General features: G+C 36.1%; 1 protein-coding gene across 1 annotated transcript in view; it reads left to right on the top strand.

Annotated features, from left to right (window-relative positions):
• The window catches only part of TRPM7 (transient receptor potential cation channel, subfamily M, member 7), a 26,093-nt gene that overhangs the window by 4,981 nt on the left and 6,105 nt on the right, over positions 1-15,007 (top strand). The window contains exons 7-22 of the mRNA XM_010013207.1: positions 333-467; positions 1,061-1,341; positions 1,796-2,024; positions 3,210-3,365; positions 3,509-3,652; positions 4,326-4,454; positions 4,934-5,218; positions 6,363-6,537; positions 7,065-7,197; positions 8,028-8,212; positions 8,614-8,746; positions 9,208-10,346; positions 11,990-12,066; positions 13,189-13,248; positions 14,066-14,147; positions 14,547-14,617. Of these exons, the coding sequence (XP_010011509.1) occupies positions 333-467; positions 1,061-1,341; positions 1,796-2,024; positions 3,210-3,365; positions 3,509-3,652; positions 4,326-4,454; positions 4,934-5,218; positions 6,363-6,537; positions 7,065-7,197; positions 8,028-8,212; positions 8,614-8,746; positions 9,208-10,346; positions 11,990-12,066; positions 13,189-13,248; positions 14,066-14,147; positions 14,547-14,617 (3,414 nt within the window). The remainder of the gene's footprint in view (positions 1-332; positions 468-1,060; positions 1,342-1,795; positions 2,025-3,209; positions 3,366-3,508; positions 3,653-4,325; positions 4,455-4,933; positions 5,219-6,362; positions 6,538-7,064; positions 7,198-8,027; positions 8,213-8,613; positions 8,747-9,207; positions 10,347-11,989; positions 12,067-13,188; positions 13,249-14,065; positions 14,148-14,546; positions 14,618-15,007) is intronic.

Here is a 15,007-nt window from a genome sequence, read left to right as displayed (position 1 = left end):
TCCCTACTCACAGGGGAAGAATGGGCACTAAACATGCAGATTCACCAGGCTTAGGATGCAGGTATCTTGGCTTCTTGTAAAACAACAGATGTAACTTTGTGACTTCTATAAACAAAACAAAAGAAAAACAACAAACCATAACAAACAAATAATTTGTTAAATATCCAGTAGAAATGCTGGTGGTCCTGGTTATGTAAGTTCCTTGCTGTTTCAGTAGCACAGCAACTGTTTAATTGCTCAACTAAGCATCTATCTATAAATGGGTTATTCTGTAATGCTTACTAGGTAAGAGTAAAGAAACCAAACGAGACCCTGACCCCTTATTCTTGCAGCGATCTGGGCGAAATCCTTCAAATACTACTCCTCAGATGTGTAAAAGCCATGAGCCTTTTGGTAACAGGGCAGACAAGAAAGAAAAAATGCGCCATAATCACTTCATCAAAACAGCGCAGCCATACAAACCAAAGGTATGGATGTGTGAAGGGAACATGGGGGATCTGTTTTAAGTAGTCGGAAGTGGAGAACCTGGTTTAAATCTAGGTGCCACTGAAATGTGAGTAGCAGTGGTTCTACTGCCTTAAAAAGCTGGAATTTCAGCCTGAGTTTTGTAGTTGTTTAGGGGATTCTGTAGAGAGTGTTTATTGTTCTGTATAGTAGTTTTCTGGATAAGCTTTGATATGTTAGGGAGGAAAAAGCTTATCTTTGGCATAGTTGTAGCAATGGCGGGGGGAATCACATGGCTTGTAGATGGAGCAAGATTTGACTGTATGTTACTGTAAGCTGTCTCCGTGAGTTTCCTCGTTTGTATGTAGTTGTATTAGTTAACTGCTTTGCTTTTGATCTATAAATCAAAGTATTTCGGTCTCCCAGTTACTAAAATGAGTTGGACTCAACTGAAATTTTTGAAGAAAAGTTCCAGCTGCTTTTCAAGTCTTGGAAGTTCTTTTTTCTTTTTATAATTATATGTAATTTGGTATTGGATCACTAAGCATTTTATTTCAAGTTATGTAATGACCAAGTTCAGAGATTTAAAATGTGACTTTGTGATTTTATTTTAAAGATTGACACTGGTGCGGAAGAGGGAAAAAAGAAGAGAACCAAAGATGAAATAGTAGACATAGATGATCCTGAAACAAGACGTTTTGCTTACCCTCTCAATGAGCTTTTACTTTGGGCGGTGTTAATGAAGAGGCAGAAGATGGCCCTTTTCTTCTGGCAGCATGGGGAAGAGTCCATGGCAAAAGCCTTAGTTGCTTGCAAAGTGTACCGTTCAATGGCATATGAAGCAAAACAAAGTGACCTTGTTGATGATACTTCAGAAGAACTGAAACAGTATTCCAAGTAAATTATTAAATTATTAAAGATCTTGCCTTGAAATTTACAATAAAAATAGTGGGCTTTATAAGAACAAACTCTGAACTGTTACATTGGCACACTTGAAGATAATTCTTGTTTGCAAAAAGAATTAAGTGGCACTGTAGAATTTTTACATTAGATATTTCTTTCCCTTGAAAGCTGTTACAGGTCAGGATTTAAAGTTAAGTTAAAATGATACTGAATGTGCCATTTACTTCTGTGTAATTTCCTTGCATGTTTTAACAGAAGTCAGAGATTCACACATTGTAGTTACAAATTACTTTTCAGTATATCTGTACAGGAGGGACAGGTAATAGTCTCTTCAAGTTATGATAGTGGGAATTTGATTGATTTGATTAGGTTGAATAAATTTCAACCTAAGCTCAAGGTCATTTCTATAGATACTATATTTTGTTTTGTTGGTTTGTCTTCATTCTAGCGAGTTTGGTCAACTGGCAGTCGAACTGTTAGAACAGTCCTTCCGACAAGATGAAACTATGGCAATGAAATTACTAACCTATGAGCTTAAAAACTGGAGCAACTCAACGTGTCTGAAGCTAGCAGTGTCATCAAGGCTTCGTCCGTTTGTAGCACATACTTGTACACAGATGTTGTTATCAGATATGTGGATGGGAAGGCTGAACATGAGGAAGAATTCATGGTACAAAGTAAGCATTGTCACAGTTTATTGGTGTGAAAAGGATAAACAGAAATCATGTTTAAATGGAAGGAAAGTATGTGTTTAACTGCTATTAGTATAAAGCTTTCACAACTATAACTTATGTTAATAAATCCTGTGAAACAGTCTTCTATAACATAATCAAAACTGGAAGTGTTTATTGAAAACTCTTCTTTTGACACTCTTATTTTTTCAAATAAGGTACAGAAATGTACAAGGCAAAACCCAGGCAAGTAGCCTTTAATCAGAGGCTTAAAGAGATCATGTGAAAACTAATCCACTACTAAAAACATAGTGGTAAAAAACTTAACAGACAAGAATGCATTTTGGCTTTTTACAGACAGCACATAAGGCCTGATGTAGAAAAGCTTTGTGTATATTCTACTGTGGAGGAAGAAATCAAGCAAAAGCAGGGCACAGAATGAAACAAGGGTAGGCAAAGCGGGGATAGGTTTTTCAGTGGTGTTCTTTGTGATACAGACCAACTGAAAAATGGGAGTTGGTTATTTCTTAGAGATGGTGTATCAAAACCTAATTGTTGCCAGGAAAATAACGAAATAAAACTTTCCTACAAAATATCTGCAAGCGCTGTTTAACTTGTGACCTACTAAAATCTTCTTTGATAACTGATTAACCATTTGCTTGCTTGCTTTGTAACTGGCTAATCACAATAGCTTTCACTTACTCTCTTCATCCATACCTTAGCTCATTTTTCTACCATAAGTTAATTAAAAAAAGGGGGAAAGAAAAAAAACCCAAATCATCCCCCACCAACAAAACCACAACCTCCTATATGGTTCTTAAATACACCTTGATAGTACAAAGTTCCATGGTTTTTGGGAGTAGGTTAATGAACAGTGTAAACAGAGTATCTCTGGATCTTCAGGCTTGGAGTACATTCTTTCTATCTAGTGGCTTTTAATTTTGGAATTTGTAGATTTATCCTTTTGCTGTATCTTCAGGTTAAGGAACATTGTATATATATCATCCATAGCCTCTTAAGCGTGTATATAAGTAGTAACAACTAATTATTTTCAACATTTTTTTTTCTTCCCTCAAAAATAAGTAAGTGAAATTTGGATAATAGATTTTCATAAGATATTCCCTGTGTTATTTCATTCTGATACTTTAACATAGCTGTGAACTATTTGCACTTAGTTTTCATCTTTTCTAGGTGATACTGAGTATTTTACTCCCTCCTGCTATATTGCTGTTGGAATATAAGACCAAGGCTGAAATGTCACATATTCCTCAATCTCAAGATGCGCATCAAATGGCAATGGATGACAGTGAAAACAACTTCCAGAGTCCAGCAGATGAAATACCTATGGTAATGTGAGGCAGGGGGAGATACTAAACCCAATATTTATAACTTAAAATAAATAATTATATTTTAAAATCAAAGCAGGAGTTAAAATGAATGTCCAAAAGCATGTATTTCTGTATGTGAAGTTAACAGTCTTTTCATTTTAGGAGGTATTTAAAGAAATAAGGATCTTGGACAGTACTTTAGAAAAGCATGATATGGAGACTCCAGCAAAACCTAAAAGACTTCCAATTACACAGAAATTTTATGCATTTTATCATGCACCAATTGTGAAGTTTTGGTTTAATACGGTGAGTTTTCTTCTGCGTAATGTGTATTTTATCTGGAAATCTAAAGCAGGCTTTTGAGTTCTTTTCCCAACATGTACCTCTGTGAATGGAGTCAAAGTTTAAACCCTTTTTTTTTTTTTTTTAAAAAACAAACAAAAACTCCCTTACCTTGCCAAGCTGGAAATGAGAAGTACTTGGTTTTGAAGAATTGCTTATGCACATGCAGTGCTCCGTGGTTTGGGGGTTTTTTTCAACTTCATGATGTTGGCTTTGAGAAATACTTTGTTGTTGTTGTTGTTAAGAGTAATTAGCATGAACATTTTTCATCTATCCTGAGTAATTAATTTCATCAGTTGCTAGCAGGGATTCTATAGTCATTTATTAGGCTGAAGTGTTCATGCACAGCTTTGTTTAAATTACTGTAATAGAAACTCTAAAATATGTATCAAAGAAAACTAGCTGTAATAAGAACAAAGCTTTGCTAACACTAAATAGCTTATTACAGCTCTTTTCCCTCTTCTAAGAAGAAAATGTTTTTATCCCCTAATAAATAATTACTTGTCTGCTTAAAAGGGTAAATATAGTACTATAATCCTACTTGAAGCTTTTATTGTGTACCACATCAAAAGAGTCCATGAACATCTATAAAGAACCCTTCAGTAATTACATGTATAATTTCCATTGCTTTTTTTAGTTGGCATACTTAGGATTCCTCATGCTCTACACATTTGTGGTTCTTGTAAAAATGGAAGAATTACCATCCGTTCAAGAGTGGATTGTTATTGCTTACATTTTCACATCAGCAATTGAGAAAATTCGTGAGGTAAGCCTGTAACAATCTGGGATTTTAGGTTTTTTTGTCAGTTGAAACAGTATGCTTTAAATTGTGTTTATAAACAAGAGAACCTAAGAAACTTTTGGCAAGTTTTATATGAATTTTGAAATGACAGAAATTTTGGGTTCATCAGGCCCAACCAAAGGGGTAGAAAGAAGGGGTCTTTTCTGTAACAGCAACTGCCTCAAAAGAAAAACAAAAACACAAAACCCAACCAACCAAACAAAAAATGCCCCCTAAAACCAAAATTCCTTCATAAATTGTTCAACAGGAGGAAACATACATCCTCCTTGTCCTTGTTTTGAAGCTGACGCAGTTAAAACACTGGTTTGTGTTCCTCAGTGTAAAACAGTTATCCTTTTAAACAGCTATTTCATTTTTGCAAGTATAAAAATGGTAGCAGTTCATGTATTCCAGTGTGGGTCACTGTGCAATGAATGTGAGCATGACTTTTATTTTTATTGCAGATATTTATGTCAGAGGCTGGGAAGATTAATCAGAAGATTAAAGTGTGGTTCAGTGATTACTTCAATATCAGTGACACAGTTGCCATTGTCACTTTCTTCATTGGGTTCGCATTAAGATTTGGAGCAAAGGGCAATTTTGGTGAAAACACTTACAGAGAAAATTATGTCTTTGTTGCTGGACGAATAACATACTGTCTCAATATAATTTTTTGGTATGTGAGATTACTGGATTTTCTAGCTGTAAATCAACAGGCTGGCCCTTATGTTATGATGATTGGGAAAATGGTAAGTACTACTTTTGTTACTGATTCCCCGCCCCCCCCCCCCGATTGAAATATGTTTTTCTTGCTGCATCCATTTGCAACTTTTCTTTTAAGTTCTATTCAGAAAAAGGTTGCTTTTCCTGGTTTCCTATGTCAGCAACTCAGTGTGCAGAATTAGGTAGCTGGAATATAACTTAATGTGGTTCAAAACAACCACTGATAGAAGGCTTCCTTTGTTATGGGGCTTCCTCTGCCACATACCTGTAAAAAGCTGTCGAATCTTCCTTCTCTAGTCTGTTTTGTTCTTAGATGTCAGAGACTTCAATGAATATGATGATGCCTTTTTTCTTGATTCATCTAGCACTGCTTCCCTTTTGGGTCTGAGATGTTTTTATAATCTTGGTTTTCTTGCCTTTGCGCTCTCTACTGCAAGACTTTAACTTCTTTTGTGTCCTAAAGCACCTTGTATTTTGTGCTGTAAAAAAAAGGGAATAGACTGTAGCTCTGTTCTGGTCTTCTCTCGCACAAAAAGTATTCAAACTGTTTAAAAATAAAAACTTAGTTTTACTGTCAGTGAACTATTCTAAATCTTTAAAACATGCTAAGGCTTGAGAACTGTATGTAGGAAGGTGGAAGGGTTGTTTGTTTTTCTTCCCCTGTAAAGTTCCTACAAAATTGAATCATGTAATTCCTTAAAAATGAGGGCATCAATTTGCTTATTTCTCACTTTGATTTCTTGCAAGAGGCATAGGCTCTGTGTTTCAGCCCTTGGAAAACTATCTGTGTTTTGTGCAGCTATTGAGTGCACTTAAGAAGGAATGTTTCTCTTTATAAGCTTCTACTCATCCACAATAGATATTTGAGTTACAAACAAAATACTCTCAGTTGCCTTTGGTGGAGGGTATAAATACACTATAAGAAAGGACAAGAAAAAGACAGGGGTTTTTTTTGGATTTTTTTTGTGGTTTTGTTTGTGTTTTTGTTTTTTATTTTTAACAGGGTTTATTATTTAACAAAGTTTTCTGGCTGACATATAAGTGTCTCAGACTCTTTTCCTTATATGCATAGAATCCTGTCAAGCTTACACAGTCACTTTGAAAGTGTTTAACATTGTGAAATCATAATTATGACCTTGTGCATTAACTGACTTTTTTTTGTATTAATAGGTGGCCAACATGTTTTACATTGTGGTAATTATGGCACTTGTACTACTTAGTTTTGGTGTTCCCAGGAAGGCAATACTTTATCCTCATGAGTCACCATCTTGGACTCTTGCTAGAGATATTGTGTTTCATCCATACTGGATGATTTTCGGTGAAGTGTATGCCTATGAAATTGATGGTAAGACACTGCAATTTTGAAGCAAGTAAGGAGAAAACTTACTCTTATAAGGTCTTCCCAAGGTCTTAAGAAATTTTAATTTTATGAAATGAAATACCCAGTATTGTTGACACTGATTCTATTCATTGGGTTGTGTCTTTGTGGGTTGCAGCTGTATAACTTCTGGACTTGACTTTTCATTATCCTTTATAAAGCTTCAGTGGCTTAGAATGAACACTCTACTTAATTGCAATTTCTTACAAGGCTATTCCTGGCAAGGTTTTTGTCATGCCAAAATTTTGGCTGTGGTGGTATATTATGCTTTTCTGAAAGCCAGTAATAGGATTATACCGTAGCATTAACCAGAAACATTGTCTCCTGTATTTTTCTACCATATTCCTAAATGCATGAAGACATTTCCAAATGCAGAACCAGTGTGTCATAGCTGGTTGTTGAAATCTTTATAAGTGACCTTTTTTATTTTTTCCCTATCTATGTCTGTTCTAAAAGTTGTATGTATTTTTCTCTGTATCTTTTTCTCAACACAGTATGTGCAAATAATTCTGATGAAAAAGTTGCTCATCTCTGTGGCCCAGGAACATGGTTGACTCCATTTCTTCAAGCTGTCTACCTCTTTGTACAGTACATAATTATGGTTAATCTTCTTATTGCATTTTTCAAGTAAGTATATGGATAATTGTTAATTTTTGCTTTGATAAGTTTCTATTTCACTGCAATAAAATGACAAGATAAAAAGAAATGATGCCAGTTCAAAGCAATCCCATTTGCTGGAAGTATTTTCAGATTCTAAGGCTAGTCTTCATCTCGTCATCACTGCAAGTCTGTGAGAAATAGAGAAGTGTGTTATGTGACTGGTACATGTCTTATCTATGAGGCTTGAGGAATTGGAAGTTTAAGAGAATTTGAAAGTATTTTGTAACTTTCTCAGAAAAGAAACAGAGTTGTTTCTTAATCTGTGTATTTACCATCGTTCCTAAATTCATTTAACATTCTTTAGTTGGTTGAGTCGAACTGTAGTAAATTGTCTTACAGTTCTCTGTGTTTGATTTGTGGGAATAAGCAGCTCAGTGAGACCTAGCTAAGCTGACGATAAGAATTAACACTGAAGAGTGACAGGCTGCAGAATTTATGTGGTCTGATGCAAAACCTGGGTTTCTAACTAACCATTAGTTAGAAATATTTGTTTGGCAAGCTTGAAATTTTATCTCAGTGTAACTTACTTCTGAGGAAAGCTACTAAGATGTTACCAGGTGAGAATTTTTTAACCCTGCCCTTGCTTTAGATCCTAGTATTTTCTCAAATGTGTTTCCAACTTTCACTAAAATAAGCTGTAGCAAAGAACCCAAGTGTTTGCTTTTTTCTGTTACTCAACTAAACAATTCAGGATTGTTTAAAGAAAAAACCCCAAAACGAAACACCAACCCCCACCTCCCCTCCCACCACCCCAAAAGCCACCTTGATGTGTTAATATTTCTTCTGTTCCCTTTCAGCAACGTGTATTTACAAGTCAAGGCAATTTCAAACATTGTGTGGAAGTATCAACGCTATCATTTCATTATGGCCTACCATGAAAAACCTGTTCTGCCTCCACCACTTATTATTCTTAGCCACATGGCTTCCCTGTTCTGTTGTATATGTAAAAGAAGAAAGACAGACAAGACTTCAGATGGGCCAAGTATGAACAGTTATTATCCAAAAAAAGGCAGTAACTTTTTTGATATGATTAAAGCAAACTGTCAGAAAAGTGCTATGTTCTTGGTTATAATGTGTATTCTTAAGAAAGTCAAAGTAGGTGTTAATTTTCCATGTTTTTTAATATCGGTTAAGACTATTTCTGTTCAAAGTTTAAGTGTTTTTATGAATGGTGTAATGCACAGCCCCTGGAAATCTCCAGTAAAAGTAATTTGTGACAAAATCAAACAAAACCAGATTAGATTTCCTGTTCGTGTTAATGGGTGAAGGGTTGGTTTTTTTTTCTGAAAACTTCTGTTCTTATTGAAAACTGTTTTAGAATTTAAAAAAGGGATAAAAACTTCAATACACACACATCTTCTTAACTGTTATATCTCTGTTTAGAACTCTTCCTGACAGAAGAAGATCAAAAGAAACTTCATGATTTTGAAGAGCTGTGTGTTGAGATGTATTTCAATGAGAAGGACGATCAATTTCATTCTGGCAGTGAGGAGAGGATTCGAGTCACATTTGAAAGGTAGAGTGTTTGCAAATAAAATTGCTGAATGTAGGAGCTTAGAACTTTTTCAGGTTTTTAACGTGCTTTAAGCGGGGTAAAATGCAGCTCAAGAACAGAAGTATTTATGCAAACTTTAGATGATGTCTTTCTGTTACTATGCAGAAACTAATAATGTGATTGGTGCTTCCTGATCGGTAGCAGGACTCAGTAAGCTGAGGCAATCATATTATTTAGTTTCTCACGATGCTTTAATAAACTGAATAAATTTGGAAAAGTGCTGTAGACCCTCTTGATTTTGTTGTTGTTGTTGTTGATTTTGTGATTCAAATACATACAAATGTACATACTGTAGTGTATGCTATCTTGAAATTTCAGCAGGTTTTTCCTCATTAAACGGGCAGAAAGGGTTGCAAAGATGTTTCTTTTGCATATTGAGAAAAATACCTTTCATAGCTACTTCATAATTTGATTTTTCTTAGGGTGGAACAAATGTGCATTCAGATAAAGGAAGTTGGTGATCGTGTCAACTACATAAAACGGTCATTACAGTCTTTAGATTCACAGATTGGACACCTACAGGATCTCTCTGCTCTAACTGTGGATACTCTGAAAACACTGACTGCACAGAAAGCTTCAGAAGCTAGCAAGGTTCATAATGAAATCACCCGGGAATTGAGCATTTCAAAACATTTGGCACAAAATCTCATTGAGGATGGCTCTCTAAGATCTTCGGTGTGGAAAAAGCACAGCATTGGAAATGTCTTTGGTTCTTTTCCACAAGGAGGCCTTGAAAGTAATAATGCTTTACTCTGTAATATTCCTTTACGGGATGAAAAAGATGCCCAACATAAGACAATTGGTCAGGAGTTAGCTCCAGTTCCCCGAAGAGAAGAAAAAAACTTCCAAGAGGCAGGTTCCTCAGGCAGTGCCTTATTTTCAAATGCTGTTTCCCCTCCAGAACTTCGCCAGCGAATACAGGCTTCAGAGACCTCGAAATCCACTAGTAAAAGTAAAAAATTAGGCAATTCATCCAACAGCATGCCACATGTAACATCCCCAACAGCTAAGTTTTTTGTTAGTACTCCGTCTCGGCCCAGTTGTAAAAGTCAGCTGGATTCTTCAGCAAAGCATGAAGAGACTGTTTTCTCTAAGGCTGCAGAAGGAGATAATAATGTAGAATTTGGTGCATTCGTGGGTAAGTATAACAAAGTAGATTCTGAATGTCCTGCAGTCGTTATTAGCTGCTCTTATCCTCTTGCTTCTGGCTCTGCTTGCCTTGCTTTCACCCAACCTTGTGTTGAAAATGGAGGATACGTTAATTGTGGTTTTATTCATGATGAGAGTGACACTAATGATAACTACAGCTGCAGAGTTGACAAATGTGATCACCAGTCCACTGTCAACTTATCGAAGAACAACCCCCAAATGAAGTTCTCTTTGTCAACTGGCGACTTGACATCAGCAGTCAACTGTAGCGGCTCACATGGAAAATTGAATATTAAAGATGAACTTTCCAAAAGTCAGCATGTCCATGCAATGGAACTACAAACCCAAGATTTATGTTCTAACATCCTTATGGGACTACTTCATAAACTGTGGACCAAATCTAAGCCACAAGGTTTGACTTATCAAGAATTGTATGGTATTTTGGGTGTATTCCGGTTGCAGGTGACTTTATTCTACCATTTTGCTCTGCTTCTTTTTGCTTTTAACATCTCTAATTTCTTTGTGTTGCTTGAATTTATTTGTTTTAACTTTAATTATAATTTCTTTATAATTCTGTCATATAGACAATATTTTTCTGAAAAAACATTAGCCAGTTGTTGAGTGTAGCTGTTCTGTTCAATTAGCAGCTCTACAACGTGGTATGGGCACTGTAGACAAACTTTTTGTGACTCGGAAAGCTCCTGCCTTCTCATTGCATAAATCAAAAATATTGTCTATTTCTTGACGTAATTACAGAAGACTTCTTAGGCTGATGGAATCCTGAACAAGTATCTTTGTGGTATCTGTGTCAAGCTGAGGGATCCTCCTATACTGTGTTTCTAAACACTGTTGTAACTGGGATCTTCCACTGTTGCCTAAGCTAATGTATCTTTTGGCAGTTGTTTTGGAAGCTTCCAAAGTCCTTTTATTAAATAGAGCATTATGCCTCCCCTCAAGTTTTGCTTAACAGCAAAAACGTGTACGTTTTTGGTTAGAGTTACTTACATATTTGAACAGCAAAACAGTGGCAGATTCATTGCAAAACACAGGTGTGGGTTTACTAACTGATTTCTGTAAAGTAGATAATGCTTTAAGTATGCTTAGTGTATAGCAGAAGATCACAATCTGGAGTTGTCAGGTTGCCTGCAGAGGTTTCTCTTGCCAAGAAAGGTTTGTTGAGGACATAAAAATTTAAATCTTTAGACAAGAGTTTGTTCTACTCTGTGAAACTTGGAACTTGGAGTAGTTATGTACATGCACTATCATTTTTAGATTTGTGTATGTGTAGGAAGAGTATCTACACATTGTACACTAATGAGCTTATTTGTTTATCGTTTCCTCATGGTTTTAAAAAAAAGAACTTCAGAAAGCAAGACTAAACAGAAATAATGGTCAGTGTTTGTATAGCTTTTATCTAATCCTTAAATGTACTTTACCACTAATAACTTTGAATACTAACTATACTTATTTTACTGAAGCCAGCCTTTTAGTGTGTGGTCCTCTGACCTCTCTAGCATTTAGAACATACTCTTCATTCTTACTGTCCACATTTTATAAAGCTTGTGATACAGTGCAGCTTTCCATTGCGAAGGCAAGTAGATTTTCGTTCATTAGAAAGCCACATGCTGGTAAAATTCTGAAAAGTATTTCCTGCAACTGGGAGGATGAAGGGTATATTGTAAAAGCTACCTCAAGAAAACTCTCTTTATTTTTCCCTCATTTGTCATGCATACATAAAAATATTTTCATTCAGACTGCCCTGTTCCTTCCATACGAGGAACATACCCTTGAGTAAAACTTTAAAGTGTTAGTTTTACTTTTTGAGTTGTGGTAATCCACACCTTAATGCAGGAAAAACAGTATTTTTCATAGTAGTATTTTATTACCCTGATTTTTACTTTAGTGTGTTTAGAAAGTCTTCTCTAGTGCAAACAGGGACACAGAACTCTAGATGGTTTGTAACCCTTTGCTGTGGTGATGAAACTAGTGGCATAGTCAGAACATTGGAGGTTGCCTTTGATTTTGAATACTCTTTTTGAATTCACTGTGTCAAAGGTCACAGAGACAGCATGGAGTTACAGCGGTTTAAGGAGGTGGCAAGCAAAATGAAAGAGAGGAGTGCTGATATTGAGGTAAGCATGGAAGACTTTTTGTCAAACGTGTTCATGGGGATAACTCTCCTTTAACCGCAACTTTGCAATGTATTTTGAGAAAGTCTAAGAGCAAATAGAGTCAAAGAACTTGCAGAATGCATCCTGGAAGGAATGTGTATCTCATGAAAACTCATGCAACCTTAACTACACATCAAGTACTGATTGTTTCATAATGCGATACTAATGAAATATTAATCAAGAACTGAGGTTGTGAAAACTGAGATGACTACAACTGTGAATTAAGATAAAATTATCCTGTAATTAGTGTTTAATGAAACATTTGTCATAAATTTCAAGATTAGCATTTAGGATTTCAGTTATACATTACCACCTTGCTCTATAAAATATAATGCAAATGTGACTTTTAAAAGTGACAAAAGTTGTTCATTATGCTTCCAAGGAGAAAAGACCTTTCTAATAAACTTGTCATAAACTTAAAAGTATGTATAACTTCCATTTTCTGAATGAATAAAAGTAACTAAATGGGGAGCGATTAATCATGACAAACCTGACCTGCAAGTGCTATTTGGGGCGTACAAGGATGCTGAGGAGGGACTCTTCATTAGGGACTCTAGTGGTAGGACAAGAGGTAATGGGTTTAAACTTAAACAGGGGAAGTTTAGGTTAGATATAAGGAAGAAGTTCTTCACAGTGAGGGTGGTGAGGCGCTGGAATAGGTTGCCCAAGGAAGTTGTGAATGCTCCAACCCTGGAGGTGTTCAAGGCCAGGTTGGACAGAGCCTTGGGCGACATAGTTTAGTGTGTGGTGTCCCTGCTCATGGCAGGGGGTTTGGAACTAGATGATCTTAAGGTCCTTTCCAACCCCAACTATTCTATGATTCTATAGTATGTGTAAAAAAGCAATTTTTCTTACTGTGGCTGTTAAGTTAGTAAATACAAGTTACCGTTTGCAGTTACCCCTCATTCAGGTGAGAATCTGACTTGAGAGTTGCATGATAACCATTTACAATGTCAGTGTTCTGCTGATCTGGATCTTCTGATAAGTATAATGTGTGACCTTATTGCTTTTACTGTGTGTGTATTTTTGGCATAGGTTTTTTGGTAATGATGTTTACAGTTTGCTTGGTCCTTTTTTTAATAGGAGCAGCAGGAAGACTTCAAAAAAGCTATACTGGAGGGTATAGAGACAACCAGACTTCAAGTAAGTAAAGAAGGTTTCTATTTATTGAGACATTATTTTCACCAGACACTGAATGTATTCTTTACAGTGAAAACAGGGAAAAAAGTTGTACAGTTAAACTTTTGTACAAATAGAGCTGGATGTCTCCTTGATATAGGTCTAAATCGTTCCGGTGTTTGATACTATTGGGATGAAAAATCCAGTAGCATTTCCAGACAGTACTGCTGTTCTCCGGTGCTTAGTAACAGAGTTATCCCATCTTTACTGGTGGGACTGGTTTGATTCTAGCCTTTCCTGTAGGTGCTACAGTCACTGGTTGTAAGATGCTAAAGATGTATGCAGAACTCTGAAATGCATATAGACCTAAAAATGGATCTTCAGAAGATACTTCCAGCAGGTGCATTCTGTGTGTTGCATTCCAGTACAGTATTCAGGGATGTAAAGAAATAATCTTTCTCTCACAAATATACACGCACACACATATACATAGATACGCATATACATATATAGATGTGTATACACACACAGTTATATACACACGTGCTTTTGACACGCATTCATATACACACAGGCATGTGTGTATGTGTTATGGGGAGTGTGTGTGCATAAGGGTGAGACAGGGTGGTAACAATTTCCTAATTGCTATAAATCTTGGAGTCCAAAGCAGGGCATAGTTCATAAAGCATTTCAAGTTCTAGCTTTTTGTTCTTCAAAATCTTGATTTTTTTACATTTTATTCGGGTAACTGCTGGAATTAATAAAAAGAAAAGACTCCCCAATAGTCCTAGAAAAGAAAATTGGGCAGATTTTAATGATAACTAATGATATGTCTTTTTAGGGCCTTCAAACTGACGGTGGTCTAAGACAATCTAGTTCTTGTGGTGGGTTTACTGACCCTCTGGCAGCCCATGCAGAACAATGTAAGTGTGTTGTCTTTTCAGGTGACCTAATTTTATCTTTAAATTGTGTTGATAATGTCTATTCTAAGAAGATGCAAAGGAAAGACAAAAAGTTAAAGTGTCTTAAGATATTTTCATGGTTGGTGCTACTTTAATCTGCTCCTGTGTCTCATTGTGGTTCTTCAAGTCATGCCAGCTTAATTCTGTTACCTTGTATTTGGCACAGATAGCTAGAGTCATAAAAAGCTGAGTGATGTAATCACAACTCTGCTGGAATCTTGTAAAGATCAGATAGTTGTGGATCAGGCTTTTTTTGATGAGCCACATTAAGCTGTCGAGTTGCTCACTCTGTTAGGAACTAGGTAACTAACAATGGCACATGCCATTCTTTGTCCAGTTACAAATCTCTTTCTTTCATAGTATACAGCAAGAGTAGAAGAGCATCGACTGAAGACACTCAGCAAGTAGACTCCAAAGCAGCATTACTGACGGTTTGTATCCACCTTTTTTATTGTTGTTAAGCAGAACTAGAAACTGAACAAATAAAGGAGAAGAAACAGATTCTGTAAAATATAATACTGATTTGTGGACTCATTTGTTCAAAGAGGCAACAGAAGGGGCCTCTTTTGACTGAAGGAGGAAGTGTATGTTCTCTGCAACATTTTGTGCATATTCTCACTATGAAAATCTATGCTTCTTCCTGTTCATGGAAAAAACCCACAACTTCTTGTTTAAGAAAAGAATTGTTTATATAATCCATAAAACAGTACTGAAGGTAATCAGGAGTAGTCAGTATGGATTCACCAAAGGGAAATCATGCTTAACCAATCTGATTGCCTTCTGCAGTGGGACAACTGGCTGGATGGATGAGGGGAGAGCAG

The sequence above is a fragment of the Nestor notabilis genome, unplaced genomic scaffold (assembly GCF_000696875.1).
Source record: "Nestor notabilis isolate BGI_N333 unplaced genomic scaffold, ASM69687v1 scaffold834, whole genome shotgun sequence".
Lineage (NCBI taxonomy): Eukaryota > Metazoa > Chordata > Aves > Psittaciformes > Psittacidae > Nestor > Nestor notabilis.
This window is presented reverse-complemented; position numbering and strand designations above follow the sequence as displayed.